The 14,113-nt window shown below is 36.3% G+C and overlaps 1 protein-coding gene across 12 annotated transcripts in view; it reads left to right on the top strand.

Annotated features, from left to right (window-relative positions):
• The window catches only part of R3HDM1 (R3H domain containing 1), a 54,847-nt gene that overhangs the window by 4,603 nt on the left and 36,131 nt on the right, over positions 1-14,113 (top strand). For 9 of the 12 annotated variants that reach the window (XM_074828577.1, XM_074828569.1, XM_074828576.1 and 6 more), the window contains exons 3-6: positions 5,470-5,511; positions 5,959-6,048; positions 11,247-11,361; positions 13,906-13,984. In XM_074828577.1, coding sequence (XP_074684678.1) covers positions 5,470-5,511; positions 5,959-6,048; positions 11,247-11,361; positions 13,906-13,984 — 326 coding nt within the window. The remainder of the gene's footprint in view (positions 1-5,469; positions 5,512-5,958; positions 6,049-11,246; positions 11,362-13,905; positions 13,985-14,113) is intronic. The other 3 variants (XM_074828575.1, XM_074828580.1, XM_074828570.1) reach the window with 2 other exon arrangements.

Genomic DNA, 14,113 nt, shown 5'->3' with positions numbered 1-14,113 from the left:
ACTCTATTTCGAACTTCTTCACAGCCAAGTAAGAAACAGGTGATATTTCCTTTGTCTAAACCTATCATGGTTTGAGTTCAGGTATTTTTCTGGATCTTCATGGTTTCAGAAACAGGTGATTATATTTTGAAAAGTAACTGTGGCTCTAAATTCCAGATTATTTTGAGGGGTTATGCATCAGTAACCTATTTGCATACACTGTTGGAGGTACAATGTGAATGAGAAAAATATCTTATTAGAGTACATGGCTAGTGTTTCCAATTTCTTTAAGCAGTGCAAGAGTAGTATAATTGATATAGAGATTGTTAGGGAAGACCTTTTCAATTGTCATATTTTGAAGTGACCATCAAGTAACTTTTAAATGGGACTGGAAATAAGAGGCACTCATATGAAAAGTACTTTTACAGAATTCATGTGCATGTCAGCACTATGGTAGTTTTTGTGATCAAAAAGGTTTTGCTTCACCAGTCACTGTTGTCTCCCACCTGTTAATCTTATCCAGGTCAGGTGACAACATACCAACTCTGAATTAGCTAGACTACAGGGTCTGAAGTTTGTTGTCTTTGACACTGGGAGGTGGGACAGGCAACACTTCATCCACTGTAAGGACTGCTGTTACAAAGTTAAGGTGTCGGCCAATAGCGACGAAAAATTAAATAAACAGCCTGGATTTATTTCACAGGATAGTGCCTTTAATTGACTATTAGGAAGACTTTTTATAGAAGAAGAAAAAAAAAAAAAAAACCACCAAAAAAACCCGAAACCAACAAAATAAAAAATATTTTAAATCTCCATAACAATTCACATTGGTTTATGTATAATCCGGAAAAGGAGGTTTGTTCTTATTCTATAATCCATGCATTATGGGGATTGGGGGAAGAAGAATGTTAGTCTTAAATACTGTCATCTCTGCACTGAAAAATGATCATTAATAAGTAGATATAAGATCCTTGATGGGGTGATGATTGCCAAGACAGTAAAAGACTGAGAGAAAGCAAGCTGCATATCACTATGTATCGGGAACAGCATTTGCAAGCTTTTTTGCAAGCTGGAGAGTAAAACTAAAATGCCACCAGCAAAAAAAACCTCATGGAAGGATGGAGGCTGGTGCATGAGTACAGGAGTTGTATGCATTCACCATGTGATATGGTCAAGGCAATTGTTGCAGTAACTGAGTATAATTCTGGTTTGCATTTATGCTACTTAAGCAGATATCTCTGTCCTTTAGAGGAATTACATTATTTTTTTTTACTTAACAACTAGACATCTCCCTTTCTATAAGTTTCTTCCTTCCATACTAGCACAAACCTTTCTTTTCTCTCTGTGTTCCACAGCTTGAGTTCTCTGAAGCCTTTCTTTGCCTCTCCTCCCCAGCTGTTTTGGTCTTTTTGGGATTTACCTGTCTTTGCTCCAAAATATGTGATTTCATTCTTCTTTAATAGATAAAAGATCGGGCAGATTCTGTTTAGTTACTTTTGAACTGTTGAAAATGCCTCTGTGTCCAATGGTGAAACTATTTTTCCATCAGTCATCCTCTACTGTGTCATGGAAAATTGCTGTCAGTACTCACTAATACAGGACAGCAAGTAATCATAGACCATGCTGTTCTTTGCTTCAGTATTACAAAGCTATCTGTGGTTTTAGGACGGTAGGTAGCCCTTAACTGGATTTAAAATTGAGACCTAATTTAGAAGAAATGTGAAAAACTGAATGCCCTTAGAACACTCTTTGTTCAGGTCTGTCGTGTCATGCCTGTCCTCTGAAATGTCCAAACGGTACTTCAGAAATAGATATAGTACTTTCTCACAAAACCTTTCACACTTCTAAATTTGCCATCTTGTGCCTGACCTGTTTTTATCCAACTTGTTTATACAGCATAGTGATGATAGAGGAAGGCATGTAACAGCTCCAGATCTTTACTTTGTGTTTAATATATGTAATCTGTGGAGCTAATGAGGAAAAAAGAAAATAGGCAAATACTCCTACTGAAAGCCTGGATATATATGATTATACGTGTTTGGTAAAATCTACCTTAATTCCTTTTTATTTCGTAGTTGGAAATGAAGCATAATACTTGGTCTTAAAATTGTAGGGTTTTTTTTTAAAGACAAAAACCTAATCATTATTTTCATTATGCAATTGTTTGGAATACTTGCTTTTAACACTGTCTTGAAATCATGCCCATAATGACTTTAAATGAGGCATAAATTTATTTTTAATCTTGCTTTCATTAACACAGTGTTTTCTCAAGTCAGTAGAAGTCTTTGAGAGCTGCAAATACAAAGAAATTGCTTAATTTGCACTCACTGAGGATTACATATTCTAAAGTAGCTATAAATTGTTTTTCACAAATGGGGAACATAAAGATGCTCTGTAGGAGCAAAACCTAGTAAATGCAGAGAAATTGTGACAGAACTAAAATTCACGGACCTGAGAAGAGAGAAAATGTGCGTTAACAGCTACAACATCCATTGATTACCCGTTGTCCTGGAGTTCCAGTGGGAGTGTAGTTACCCTCTGTTGGTGTGGTTTTGCCCAAGAAAGGAACTGTGCCCAATAATCCTCAAGTTTTGTGAGCGGAGTTACTGTTGATATCGCGGGACTCTGGGTTTTGTAATTCCAGGTGCAGACCTCGTATCATAAGCCTTTTCTCACATTAGCTGTCTCTGCAGTCCAGTCATCCCAGATTTATTCCAATGGTTCTTACTTGTCAAGTGTGTGGTGCTTATTCCTCACAGTTACAGCTGGATGTGGGGGCTTGTATTTCAGGTTTTAACATCCTTAAAGTCGTGGAGGAAAGCAGGGAATCCATACCTATCAAAGGATTGTTTTACAAGGCAGTTGTTTCTAGATAACAAGTCTTAATATGATGGGTGATACTTAAGTATAACTTTGAGGTTTGAGTCATTCAGTCAAGGGAGAATCTCCCTTCTGCAGTGGCTCCCCAGCTCTCCCCAGTGTTATTGGTGTTAGGTTGGTCCCTAAAAATTGTCAGGTGCTGATGAAATTGAGCACCATGGTATTCAAATACCTTAGTTTACTACCCTGAATATCCTATATTGCTTTGATTAATTTATTCCCCATAGGTTGCAAATGCCTATCTTTAAAAGAATCTTTTAAGTATCAGTTGGGTTGGCTTTCCAACCTGGAACCAGAACTGTAATTCTGCAATCAAAGTGGAAGATGAGATACAACACACGTAAAACATTTAAAGGAATGTACCATCAAACTTGTTCTATTGAAATTGAAATACAAAATCCACACTGATTTTAAACATTCTTATAAAGAACTGAGAATTGATACTAGATCATTTCAATTTCAATATCTCAATTAAATTTTGAGATGTTTACCTCACTTTATCTGACATGAACAAACATACTTAAGTTTTGGTTGCAGTGGATTTCTGAGACTTTTCTAAGGTAAGGTGAGGAGGAGATACGTGCTTTGTACAGATCTTAATCAAATCTAACCGTGATATGGTTCCTGCTTCCCAGCAACAATCTCTTCTCTGTGTTTTTTTTTTTTAATCACTCTTAAGAATAATTGAAATATGTATGTCTTATCTAATTAGTGAGCAGTAACTTATCTGTAAAGCTTTGGTTAACAGTATTAAAAATTCTGTTTGGCTAGTTTAAAATGTCTTGTCCTGTATAACTAAGTTGATTTTTCTTTTTTCTACCCCCTCTTCCCGCTCCCCTACATGATGAATCTGGGGTGTTTGATTCCCTGTACTCTTTTCAGTTATATACTGGCTTCAAAGCTTCCAAAATTTTGCAAAAGGTAAACAATTGCCAAAGTGTAGATTCTTTTGCCTGTTGCTTTGACAGGGAAGTGAGGACCCCATTGGCAACGCTCATTGATTTTAAGTTCATGCTACTTGATTTGAACCCGCCTAAGATAATTGATGCTGGAGTAATTGATACAAGGCTGGGAAATCATCCAGTTCCTGAAAGTTTAGAAGCTTGGTATTATAGAAACTTTGCCAGGCTTATGCAGAGTGCTAGCTTTCAATATGCGATATATGCTTTCAGTATAGCTGATTGAAAGAAAAAAATATTTTGCAGGTAACAGCAGAACTCAAAATCTCTGTATTGTTCCAGTTATGAGAACATTTGAACTGTCTTTGCTGCTCAAAATCTCAGCAAGTTTCCTTTAAAAAACTGATGATGAGTTCAGTTAGTTTTTAGTGCTGCTATTTAAAATCCTGTTATATAGTGAAATGAGCTCCCCTTCTGCTGCTCTTCAGCTAAGCTGGTGCAACATCCAAAAAAGACATTTGGGACTTGGGGAAAATGAGAGAAATAGAGATTCTTCTGCCTTTACATAGTAGAACCATTTACTGTAGCGTAGTGTTCTTTTTAGCAACACGTATGTCCTGCTAAGAAATTAAGGCACTTGATAGACCTCTGCTCCTATGAGCCTCGGGCGAGGAAGGCTCTCTTCATGTAGTTTTCAAATGGAGTTTTTACTTAGTTTCTTTCTGAAAGGATACCCCTTTCATAAAGGGGGAAATATTGTCTGTTAAACAACATTTGAAATTATATCACCAATATTATTTTTTCCTTACAAATATTAGGCCTGTGCTCAGTAAAAACAGTTCTGTTAAAGGCTTGTCTATTCATCAGTTTTAGTTGTACAGTAAAACCAATACTTTTATGTTATACCACTGTAAGTGCTTCTATTCCTGTGTAACTGTTACAGAGGGTTGAGACAGTTTTAACCATGGAGTTAAGAAATTGTTAAACACTTTTGTTGATTCAAATGTACCTTTCAGTCATGCATACTATAGTAAAATTCTGGTAATGCTTTTTTTTTTTTTTTTTTTAAAAAAGAAACAATAGTAATAGAAGAAGGGATCTGGGAGGGGAAAGAGGCTGTTAATGCATAGTAAATTACTAAGTTAAAGAAGAAAAAATTGGGGAAAAAAATAGTCCATTTTCAAGTCCTCTTTCATAGGTCCTAAGATGAAAGAAAAATCCCATGTGTTTTAACCTGCTTATGATAGGGCCTCATCCATTCCCCTGACAGAGGCAATGCTGTGGGGGTTTTTTTCCCCCTTTTTGAGTTTTTTTTTTTCAATATCTTTTTTTCCAGGTAGGTTTCAGGAATAGGAAGAAAATGTATAAAAACCATGTCATGTTGCCAAGGAAATTAGGGCACGAGAATTTAAAATGCAGGAGCTGGCTGAGAGAGTAGACTGCTTGGATTTTACTGAACAAGAGTAATGCTTGCTTCCTGTTAAATTCCTGTAATAGCTATTGTTGATACATGAAGAAGAGAAATCAAGAACAAGCATATATTGGGAGAGGATATATAATCCTTCAGCCAAAAGCACCTGCTGTTCCTTTCACAGATTTGACCATCATGTCAGTAATAACTGTTAAAGCTTTCTCTTATACAGACTTCTGCATTAATAAAATTGTACTGTTAAGTTTAATATAAACCTTTTCTGTTGTGCCTATCATTTAGCGGCCAGTGCAGTCTTTTGGACAGACAGCAAAAAGGTCGAAGGTACAGTAGACTTGTGTGCTGGCATGCTAAGGAAGCCCTTCATGCTTGATGAAGCTTTGTTACTTTGTGAAAAGTGCCTTTAGTTTTATTTTTTGGCATTGAAGCTTTGTTTTATTCTGTTGGATTTTTGTCTTGCCTAGTTGTCTGCTTTTGTGGTTTGCCTTTATATTTTTGGTGGCTTTTTATTGTTATGAAGAGAAACACTTTCCCAAAGATTTTATTTACTTCTCATTAGATGTGCTCTATTGTGCTGACAGTGCCTTCAAAAGCTGCAATTGCTTGGGTATTTTCATCATAAAGGAAATTATTTGTTCTACTGAAAATATTAAAAATGCAGTTTTCAGCCATTTTGTTTTACATAAAATGAATGGAAAAATAACGGCTTATGGTATATTTATATAATTTTTTTATAAGCCAGAGTTTTTAATTTTACATACTTTCCTTTAGTCAAACACAAAGTTAAAGTTAGTTCGGAGCCTTGCTGTATGTGAAGAATATCCACCACCTCCCACAGCTGAAATATCACAGGACCTCCAGGTAAAAATCACATTACTGAAGTTTCTGAAACAATTTCAAGTAACTTATTGTTCAAAAGAAAATCTTCTGAGTACTCTCTATATATGCAGACACCATATGATTTTAAATTTTTTAAAAATATGGCTTTAATAAAGGTGGTAATATCAGTCAAAGAATTTGCTGCTTTGTTTTTCTGAACTGTAATGGTTGATGTCTGGGGAACAGGTAGAGAGGTTCTGTTAGTTCTTTTAAGTTTGTAATGTTCCAGTGCACTTGAGGCAGTCTTAAACTGCTGAAGTGCTGTCTGCCATCAGTAAGACAGAAAAATGATGATTAATATGCAGCATAATTTATCAGCTTTTTATATTTAGAAAATTTAAACAATTTAAGTTCTGGTGTTTTAACTGAATTCCTGCATATTAGTCATAATTGCTGGTAGTTCTATTAACACATGCCTGAGGTATGTCTGAAGACTAGTCTATTAAGATGATACAACACACTCAAAGAAGTTCCTAAATGCTGAATAAAATATGTAAAAAAACTTTAGAGAATTTGAACCAAAATCTAGCCTTCGTGATTTGACCTTCATACCAGTCTGTGTTTTTAGAGCAAAATACTGTTACTGGTTTTAGTTCTATGTATGAATGAGGGGCATCAAAATGCTTTCTTTTTTCACTCTTAAGAAAACTGAAATTATCCTTAGTGGCTTACTCATAAAGCATGTTGACTTATTTTGCTGTTGTTTGAAAAGCTTCTGAACTGTCTTTTTGTGAAAAGTCTCCCTTTTCATAACAAGCAGAAGGAACCAGTAGAAGGAACAGGGTTGGGGTTTTGCTGGGGGAGTGGTAATTCAGTTTTGGGGGAAGGAGGGGGGTTGAACTCGTGTAGGAATTTGTCAAGCTAATTAAAATTTCCTAAGATTGAACCTCAAAGTATTTAGGTTTGTGTTTTTTTTCTTGGGAAAACTGAGAAAAGCATTTTTTGTAGTCTTTCTCTAACATACCAGTATTTGGAGAGTTGGCTAGAGAACTTTTGAAACTGGGCCTGCTAATTTGATTAAAATCTAAGTCTTAGACTGGTATGGGCTGCAGAGTAAGAGATTAAAAGACAGCAGAAAAGGTAATGCTATTTACATGATTTACAACCCTGTTGTTTTGTGTAAGGTTAACAGAATTGGCTGAGAGATCTAGTTCAGGCTTAGTTCTTTACTCTGAAGTTCTGATTTAACTTTTTCAGTCACCGTATCTAATTACAGGACAAGAGAAGCCTAATTTGATGGGCTGTTCATCCACAGTATATTTCAAACATAAGAGAAGTTAGCATTTTTAAAACCTCCAGCACTATACAACACCATGTATGTAATGGTTTAAAGTCGGACACTTATAATAAGCGTTCTCTACAGATGGCATTTGTTACTGTGTTCTCTGGGAATCTATCCTTCTGTGTACTGCAAGGTTCTTCTTGAAAGGAATTATTGCAGTAGTAGAAGAGATGTTGTTTGTATGAAGGGAATACCATAAAGCAGATTTTATATTAAGAAACAAAATTAGATCTAGCTGTGAGTTTTCTTTAGAAACAATAATCTAGAAAAAATGGCTTATGAGTCCCAGTAACTATGCAAATGACTGAGAGAACGAATTTAATTCTTCGCTGGAGAGTGGAGAAATGGATGTTGAAGAGTTAGAAGTAGGAATTTGTTACAAGTTCTGATGTTGGAGTGCATGTCCTATGGGGCGCAGGTCTTCCATGATCCTCTGTAACAACCCCTACAGGCAATTTCTTCACCCATTTTGCTTTCTTTCCCAAAGAATCTTTGGGAATGGCATGGAAGAGTTCCTCTGTAAGCACCAATTGGCTGCTGGCTGCCTCAAGCCCCACACTTTGAAGCAAGTTGTGTATGCACTGATTGTGCTTGGGATGTGTGGGAGGTCCAGTGGCTAGGTGAAGTGAGAGACTGTCTCACACAGCCCTGTGATTGCTTCCCCTTGCTGGAAAAGTCACTGCTCTGTTGTATCAGTGATTGCAACTGAAAAATGGCTTCCAGTTTTGTGTTCTTACTTAAAATGGATTTTAAGACTTAAGAATAAAATTCAGCATAAAGTTGCTGATAATACTTGAAGAATCCCAATTTTTGATGGTTAGAATGTGTTACGCTTGATAAGATGAAAAATAGACTTACTCAGCTAGGAACTGGTGTGAGTTTTGGGAGAAACTCTGTAGTCTTGCCTGTGACTGTTTAACAGTCACACCTTCTACACTAGTGTGTACAGCAGCTCCTAGCAAGGTAAAACTCCTAGGTGCATGCAGGTGTACAAGTCACTTAGCAAGTCACCGCCAACTGCTTCTCCTCAGAAGGCTATAATGAAAGAGGTTGACAGACCAGAAAAATTGTCTCAAGCAGATCAATTTATTTTCTGATGTACTTGTTTATTTTTTCTTGAGCAATTGCTCAATTGAAAAACGATACTGTTCCTTACTGAGAAATCTAGGTAAGAGCTCACAAATTTTTAAGGCTTAACTGTTAAAAAGCACTGGCAGCCCTTTACTAAAAGGTTCTATGAAAGTACAAGCTTATCAATTTATTGCAGGAGGAAGAGCATAACTGATTTATTTGATCTTTTACCTTTGTAAATACGCTACCTCTTTATTCTTTTGCTGTCTTTCGTCTAAATGTTATGTGTAAATTCAGATGATGGTTGGTTTTAGAGATTGCTGGTAAAAAGCCCAAGACCCCAGGACATAGGGCCTTTAAGTAATATTCTCTAATGTTTCCTGACTCTTAACTTTTTCTCAAGTGTTTTAAGCCAGAGGAATTTGTCAGGTTCGGAGGCTTTTGGTTTTTGTTTGGCTTTTTCTTGTTTGATCAGGATTTGTTGACAATTTCTTTTGCTACAATGAGAGGACTTCAGGTAGGTGGTCTGAGTTACAGTGAAAAGTCTGTTAAATCAGTATGGCAGCAGAGACTCCCTACAAACAGGGTAGGATTAAAAGAATTTTAGGGAATAGGAGTTGAGAGATTTTTCAGCATCTTTCTAGTCAAATTGGTCATATTTAATTAGATGCTACAGTTTTTATAGCACAAAATAGCAAGAAAGCACTCTTTGGTACACAGTTCTGTTGTATCACACTTTGAAGTAGAATTGGTGGTAGTAGAACAACTGGCTGTTCAGATGGCTGTTCCTTTTTTAGCTCTCATTGGGAAAAGAAATATGAAAATGATTACTTGCTGAAATCCTTTGACTAAACTATTGCTGTATGCTTTTCTTTAGATGAGTTTAGAATATGTAGTCAATCAATTTTCTAGTGAAGGAAAATCAGACTAGGAGAATTTCCTTTATCTACTGATAGTTTTGTAGAGTATTATTGTAAAATGGAGAATAACGTATTGGTGGATCCAAGACAAAAATAATTTCTTAAGACATGTTTCTTTTTCAAATAACTTATGCAGCTACTAGGTGAACAATAGGTGTAATGCGCTTTGTAGTGACAAATAAATTGCTCATTTGAATTATATTCAGGTTTACGAGGTGAGGAATGCAAAGACTTGGTTTGGACTCTAATGTTTGTAGCCAAGTGAATTCTCAAGACTAGGAAAGAATTACACAAAAGAGTTCATTACTAGTGATTTGTAATGTTTTTTGTTAGACTTGGTTATAGATCATCTCATAAAAGCTGGGAAGTCTTCACATTCATAATGCTGTTTTGCAGGCTGTTGATGAAGTAATAAGCTTAATTAGAACATTTAATGTGGGGAAAAAAATCATAATGAAAGGGAGAGTTGATAAAACTATCAGCAAAATTTTTTTCTTATTTGAAGAAGTTGTTACTCCAAAAATGCATATTGAATCTAGTTTTTAACTACAACCTCATTAGTACAGGGTCCCATTGCCCAGGTCTGAAGGGACCAAGGTCGAGAGAGCAATTGCTTGTGCTAGGGCAGGGAAGAGCATTACTGCAGGTTGTGCAAGGATGTGTTTGTGTGTGAAACAGTCTTTAGCCTTGGTGAATACTGACTATATTTAACTCTGGCCAGCTTATATGAGTGAGATCCAGTCTGAGGAATGACACAGGAGGAGAAGCTTAGAGCAGGTGCCTGAATATGGGTAAGAATGGGTTTGAAGGAAGACTGAAGACTTGCATGGGAAAGGATTAGGTGCAGGACAGAAGAGCAATAGGCAAGAATGATGGATCAGGGGCAGGTTCTTTGCGCTGGGAAGGATCAGATGTTCTTGGGTGGGTTGGGTGACAGCATCAACTCACTTGGCGTTTGGGGGAACAAAATTGATATTAGAGGGAGTTCAAGATAGAACGTAATGGGGGAGTCTCATGCTTATAGGACTTTGCCGCTCATCCTCTTGGATTCATTCAGACACATGTTGTGTCTCTGTTTCCCCTGACCTCCTCTGTTTTTACTGTCTGAAATATGTTAGTTCTTCACTGACAATCTTAAAGAATAGAGGCATGAAAAAACAAATTAAAATCTTCCACTATTTAAAGGACCATTATGTCACTAATTTCAAAGGGAGGCTCTCTTTTGCTGTAGTTGGGAAACAGGTTTTATGATAGGTCACCTACTTGTATAAAAACAATTATACATTTTGAGATGATTACACACAAAGACACTCTGTCAAAATATACAGGCAGTTAACAATCTAAGCCTTTATGACAGTAAGGCTTGCAAATTTTGCCTTGATATGTTGTACTGTAAATAATATTTCCCTTTTTTGTGGGTCTGGGAATGCTGGTCTGTGAGATGAAACAAATGTTTCAAATTTTTTTCCTTCTTGGTATAAACCAAATTGAAACTTGAAACAAGCTTTTATAGTCAAGAACTGAAAAATGGGGGGGGAAAAAGCATTGTGGATGATGCATTACTTAAAAATTTAGAAGCTGTATAAAATTTATGCATCTGTAAAACTGGAATATTTTCATATGTGTTTAAGGTAATTTGAATTCACTTTGAAATAGCATTCAGGGCCTGGAAGTGTGTGTAAATTCTAAAATGTGTATAGTACTTTCTATGTCCTCTCTGTAGTTTTTGATTTACTGAAAAATAATTTCATTTTGTGGCCACATAGTACATGTGGGATCAGAAAGAATAGAAAGGCAATTATACTCCTTGTTACTTCTTTATTTTGCAGGTAATATATTACAAAACAGTTTTCCTGCAGGTATTGTTTGAAATAATTTCTGTGATGACTAATTTTTACTTTTGACAGGAGAAAATTCAGATCCAGTTGTCACAGTCTTTTGAAAAAGAAGAAAAGCCTGCGAAAGATGAAACGGAAAAGGAAAAATCCAGTGAAAAACTGTCCAGAAAAATGTTATCAAGAGGTTTGCTATCTGTCATTGTGCATTTAAATGTGTACTGTGTAGATAGGGAATGTTAGAGAAAATACAGTTTGCTTCCAGGTCATCACTGCATAAACATTGGGATTTTTTTTTTTTTTAGCAAATGAAGCAAATAGATCAGATATCCTTGAGCTGGAGAAGGAATTGGTCCCCAGAGGATGCAGTGCTTTCGAGGCTTCATCAAACACATGTACTCCAGCAAATACTTTTCTTTTCTTGCCAGTCTAACTATGCAGACCAGCATAAAAGCAATTGGGTTCCCTCAGTTTTTTGGAAAACTGACTTTACTAGTCAATAGAAGATATTATCTTATTCCTAGACTTTGTTGTCACAAGATTTGTGAAACTTTAGTGAAAATGACAACTACCTTTCTACCTTTCTACTTTTTCTGATCTTTCTTCAACAGAAGTCAAATGTTCTTGTTTGTTCATTTATGTTACTTTTGATAGTATCTAGAATTTTTTTTATAAAGTTTTGGAGCAAGGGTGGAACAACATAAATAAAAATTACAAGTATTATGATTTCCATATTCCTGCATTCTGGATTGAAGGACTATCTGCTAAGAATCTTTGGTTTTTAACCTGAAAAAGAACTGCAAAATTAATGACATAAGCCTGTCTCTGTCCATGTAACACAATGACTCTTGAAGGTAGAAGACTTTATGTTTTTAAGTTGGAAAATCATTGTACAGCTCTTGCTTTAAATAAAGGATCCAGAATGTTTATCTAAGCATTAGACCAACCAGTGTGTAGGAAATATCTAGAATTCTTTTTGAGACAGGTAGCACTTGTCCATCTTATGTCCCTCAATTCCATAAGACCTTCTTCATGTGACATTTCAGTGCATCTTGTCCCAGCTGTCAGCCGGGTATTTGTGAAATAAAAAGTACTGGGGTGGAGAACTTAACTGCATTTATAAATCTCAGTCTTTGAAATGATGCCTTAAAGTAGGGTGTTCTTTCAGAGCTAACTTCCTCAACCTTTAAAGCACATGCCCACCTTCCAAAATCAAGGAGGGGAAAACAAAACAAAACAAAAACCCAAAAAAACAAAATGAAAAAAACCCCAAAACCTCCAACTGCACCCTACCCTTCCCCCCCCCCCCCCCCCCCCAAAAAAAAAAAAACCCCAAAATAAATACCCAAGATATTAGGTAATGATGAGGAGTTGAGAGCAAAGTGACTAAATACTTAAGGTAGAGGTAGCTGTTCTGAATTCACCTAATATCTCCTCTGGAGGTTAATGACTTGCCAATTTAGGATATGCCAAAATAGAAAATGATGGAATTTAAGCTTCAGTCTTCTAGTAATTATTGCTCACTTGCAAATTAAGAAAATAAAGATTGAATAATTATTTACTTCAAAGTTATTTTACCAGGCATACCTAGGATTCCCCTCGTCAGAATCAAAAGTGATCCCATACCATAAATGCTCAGACTTGCTTGGTTTCATCGATAATATATGGCTCTGCAGATAATGGAGCGCACGATCATCCTTCTTTAGGGAACTAGAGATTCCCTGTCCTCAGGTGGACTTGGATTTTCTCCGGGAAAAATTTAGGTCTCATTTTTTGAAAATTGGACACTTTGGTCACCCAGTTTCCCACTATGCCAAGAGGCTGCTCTGCTGGCACTGTTGCTTCTAATGAAAAAGCCTGAGCCTGCATAGATTCTGTCACCACCGAATTCTACCCTTCTGTGTGCAGTAGTCCCCTCACTGCTAATAGACGCTAATTTGCAATGACTGCTCTCTGTACTGACCACAAAAATACCTGAACAGCTAGGACCTAGGTATTAGTTTCAGCTGTACCTAACTTTAGACTAGGTTAAGAAGTGAGTAGTTCCTGGAAGAAATCTAGGGCAAAAAGGTTGTTAAAACATCTATAGCTTTGAGTTGTAAGACCTGGAACTCTGGAAGATGTTCATGTAAGGGAAGATTCGGTGTTAAATAATTTCTTCCAGTGACAGATTTTAGAGAACAAAATGTAACCTTGAATACTTTGTTTCACTGAAGCAGAAAGGAGGCAGAAGTTTGTGAGACCTCTTTTTGAAAACTTCTGAACATTATTTTGTGAAAACAAACCCAACAGAACAAGGATTTTTAATAACACAAAATAACATTTACGAAGGTTAAACTGTTACGTTCTGAATTACAGTATTTCTTCAGGCACCATCCAGTAATTCTGTAGATCAGTTGCTGGTCCACAGAAGTGTATACGAGAGTGCAATGGTGGAGATTGGGTGACTGAAGGTGATATACTGCTTCAAAATATATAGCAATTTGTTAATAAATCGGCAGCTTTTGCTTCAGTATTACACTTGAATTAGGGGATTGGGAGTGATGTTGGGTTATCTGTTTTGTTTTTTATATGTGAACCTTTTCCCTGGAAACTGGAAGTGTTTAATTTTTGGAATAACATGCCTAATAGTTACATAGTATTGATCCATAAACAATATGTTTAGCAATAATTGGGGAAAAATTAGTGTTTTTTCAAAGCGTAATTTTGCTCTCTTCCCCCTCACCCTTAGATTCCAGCCAAGAGTATACGGATTCCACTGGTATAGATCTTCATGAATTTTTAGTAAATACATTAAAAAACAATCCCAGGTAAGCATCAGTAACGACAACTTTTTGTTTTGCTTGCTGTTGCTTGAGGTGTCTCACCACCTTTTTTTTTTTTTGTGGTGGCATTTTTTCCCCCTCTTAAATGTTTAACACTACATGTCAGTTATTTAG

The sequence above is a fragment of the Strix aluco genome, chromosome 6 (assembly GCF_031877795.1).
Source record: "Strix aluco isolate bStrAlu1 chromosome 6, bStrAlu1.hap1, whole genome shotgun sequence".
Classification (NCBI taxonomy): domain Eukaryota; kingdom Metazoa; phylum Chordata; class Aves; order Strigiformes; family Strigidae; genus Strix; species Strix aluco.
The sequence above is the reverse complement of the archived record's forward strand: the minus strand, read 5'-3'. Positions and strand labels throughout refer to the sequence as shown.